At 42.1% G+C, this 3,467-nt stretch overlaps 1 protein-coding gene across 1 annotated transcript; it reads left to right on the top strand.

Moving 5' to 3' along the window:
* The first annotated feature begins 1,209 nt into the window (after window positions 1–1,209).
* LOC110569314 (dynein light chain 1, cytoplasmic) lies at window positions 1,210–1,490 on the top strand. Its single transcript, XM_021675792.2, is given in 1 exon segment — window positions 1,210–1,490. A coding segment is annotated over 1 exon segment (270 nt). The 3' UTR covers window positions 1,480–1,490.
* The last annotated feature ends 1,977 nt before the right edge of the window (window positions 1,491–3,467 follow it).

The following is a 3,467-nucleotide window of genomic DNA, read 5'->3' as shown; positions in this document are numbered from 1 at the left end:
GCATGAGTATAAAATCCTCCAAAGGGATAAAGTTGTTTCTTCCAAGTGGGTCAGCAGGGGTATGAGAAAGAAACAGAGAAAGTTGAAATAAATAAAATCTCAGATTCTGTAGCCTCTTTTTCTTTGCATGGCAAACCGAAAGATACTCTCAAAGAATCAACACCCAGGATACCTCATTACCAGAAATAGAGGAGCAAATGAGAAAGGAGGTAAAGAATAAGCAGCCCCACAGCCTGAGAATAGATAAAAGAAGACAAGCAAAATTCTTGGACACAGAATCACACAAAGGTTAGCCATTTGAGGATAAGAAATGAAATAAACTATTAGCAAATAACAATGGTAGCCTTTGTGGGGGAAAAGAAGTCTGATTTCTGTGGACCAAGAAAAAATAGTTGTAACTGACTGCTGGTTGATATTTGGGCTACATGTGTCCATTTGTATCACTGTGTGATTTACAGGTGTAGTCAACTTATGACAGTGGCCCCATAGACGTGCCTCTTCAGAGACCAGGGTACTAGAGCAATCCTAGTTTGCCAACAATCCCTGGGAGGCATGGTGATGGCAACTCTTGTAGTTATTTGCCTACTGTCTCTCAGATTCAATCCAACCCTTCTATATTCAGCTTTGTAAATGTCACAACTAGGTGTCTGAAAACTGTATTTCCCACACTAACTTGACAACTGGCTTTCAGTCAGATTCCACCAATGGGAAGCACTATTGAGAAGCTGCAAGGTGGGGAAGAGGCTGCTCCAGTGAGAGCATCTTCCATCTCTTGCGTGCATGCCTGCAGCATCTTTTATCACCTTTAGAACCAGTTGTGTGTAGTCCCCCCAGAAGTCCAGGCACCAACTCTGAATCAGTCCTTTTACCAATGACAGCTATCTGTTCCCTTCTACTTTTAGCCCTTGAGGCAGCAGCAATCCTCCTCCTTAACTTCTAAGCTGTTATAACCAACATTGCATTAACCATTTTTGTAAATGTTACATGAGTTTGTCACTGGGAGACAAGAAAGCAACACAACTATATGCTTTGCTGTATGTCCATGAAGTGAATAAAAGATGCACAGTGACCAATCACTGACAGATTTTGAAAGAAGCAGAGATGCGCCACGGCTTCGGTAGCGACAGCAGCTCAATCTCTGACTGAGCAGTGCTAGCACCTCCTCCAGGAGAATGTTGCTGTCAGCCAGCCCCCTTCTCCACGGTAACCATGTGTGACCAAAAGGCCGTGATCAAAAATGCGGATATGTAGGAAGAGATGCAACAGGACTCGGTGGAGTGCGCTACTCAGGCGCTGGAGAAATACAACATAGAGAAGGACATTGCGGCTCATATCAAGAAGGAATTTGATAAGAAGTACAATCCTACCTGGCATTGCATCGTGGGGAGGAACTTCGGTAGTTACGTGACACATGAAACCAAACACTTCATCTACTTCTACCTGGGCCAAGTGGCCATTCTTCTGTTCAAATCTGGTTAAAAGCATGGACTGAAAAGGCTGGGCGTGGTGGCTCACACCTGTAATCCCAGCACTTTGGGAGGCCGAGGCGGGTGGATCACCTGAGGTCAGGAGTTCAAGACCAGCCTGGCCAACATGGTGAAACCCCATCTCTACTAAAAATACAAAAATTAGCCGGGTGTGGTGGGGCACATCTGTAATCCCAGCTACTTGGGAGGCTGAGGCAGGAGAATCACTTGAACCTGGGAGGTAGAGGTTGCACTGAGCTGAGATCAGGCCATTGTACTCCAACCTGGGTAACAGAGTGAGACCCCATCTCATTAAAAAAAAAAAAGCATGGACTGTTGTGCCACACACCCAGTGATCCATCCAAAAACAAGGACTGCAGCCTAAATTCCAAATACCAGAGACTGAAATTTTCAACCTTGCTAAGGGAACACCTTGATGTTTGAACCTTTGTGTTTTGTACAGGGCATTCTCTGTACTAGTTTGTTGTGGTTATAAAACAATTAGCAAAATAGCCTACGTTTGTATTTATTTTCTATTCTATATTTCTGCACCACATTGTTTTCTCTCAAAATCCATTCCTTTAAAAAATAAATGTTGCAGATGTGTAAAAAAAAAAAAAAGAAAGAAGCAACATGAATCTTCAGGGATCATGATTTAGGTCTCTTATTTACACAGTGATTTGCAGACTAAAGGGCTAATGGTGAAGTTTGTACTTTATACAATTAACCACAGTTGATACACTATGGTAACTGATATTTAATCATGGTATTGGGGGACTGGTATTATTTAAAAACTGTGGTAACTGAAATTTGTGCACATCAGAAGGGTCTACAGCAAGGATTAAACATAGTTGTGTTAAGACAACTATTTGGGAGTTCATAACTTCATTCCTTTTGAATTATAACTCATCTGTTTCAATAAATGAACCTCCAAACAGACTTGACTGGCCTTTTCTCTTTTAGAAACAAATTCATAGTCAAGTTTTATGAGTAATAAAAGCAATCTGTTCCCTTTTATTCTTTTTCCTCATGCTATTTACACGTTTCCTGGTGTTCACATACTAGATATGTGAGTCATGCTGAGTCATGCCCATTGGCCCATGTGCACTGTGGGATGTGCTATTCAGCTGCCTTCTGTGTAAGTACAGACAAAGATTAGATGACAGTGGGCATCTCATGCATATGGATTATAGTCATTTGGCACAAAAGTTGAATCCTCATTTGCCATTCTTCAAAATTTCCTGCCTTACAATTCTGAACCATGGCCTTTGCCAGTTGACATTGCTTTATGAGAGTAGGCAGGATATATGTGGCTTGGTGGACAGACTATGGGTGGATGTGACAATGTGCCAGACTGAGGCCTCAAGAGATATGACATATGTCTAGTCATCCTCTCGTTCTACAACTATCTGCAGAAAAAGAGAATGCCCAAGACTCTGCTGCTCCTTCTGCCTGAGCCCCAGAGTGAACACATGTGGGACAGAGATAAAGCAAGCCCCATAGCCTTGGAGCAAAGTTTCCCAGTTGACTCCAGGGTAGATCAGCTGAACCGCAGTTAACCTGCAGATGTGCAGAATAAAAGCTTATTGTAAGCCACTGAGTTGCTGAATGTTTCATGACACATTGTTTTTTTGGCAATAGCTGATGAATACAAGGCAACAGTATTCATGTAGCTAATTAGAAGTCACTGTCTCTATTCCAGAGCCTTCATGCCTCTGAAGGTTGGATCTCCAGAGTATATCAGAAGTAGTTAGAGTGAAAACAGAGAAATGCTGAGACTTTCCACAGGAGTCCCCATATCTAAATCTAACCAGGCCTGAAGGTAAATTCAATTTACCTTTTCGAATGAGGCCTTGGAATGGATGGTGGAACTAGGCTACATCCACTTTCATGAGAACGGTCTGGGCCTTTCCTTTTCACAGAGACATGGCACTCATAGGAGAAAGTGAGCCTTTTTTTTTTTTTTAATTACTGATCCATTAAATTATTACAATCTCTCAA

This window comes from Aotus nancymaae, unplaced genomic scaffold, assembly GCF_030222135.1.
Source record: "Aotus nancymaae isolate 86718 unplaced genomic scaffold, 86718_ANA_hifiasm-v0.15.2.pri h1tg000048l, whole genome shotgun sequence".
NCBI lineage: Eukaryota > Metazoa > Chordata > Mammalia > Primates > Aotidae > Aotus > Aotus nancymaae.
This window is presented reverse-complemented; position numbering and strand designations above follow the sequence as displayed.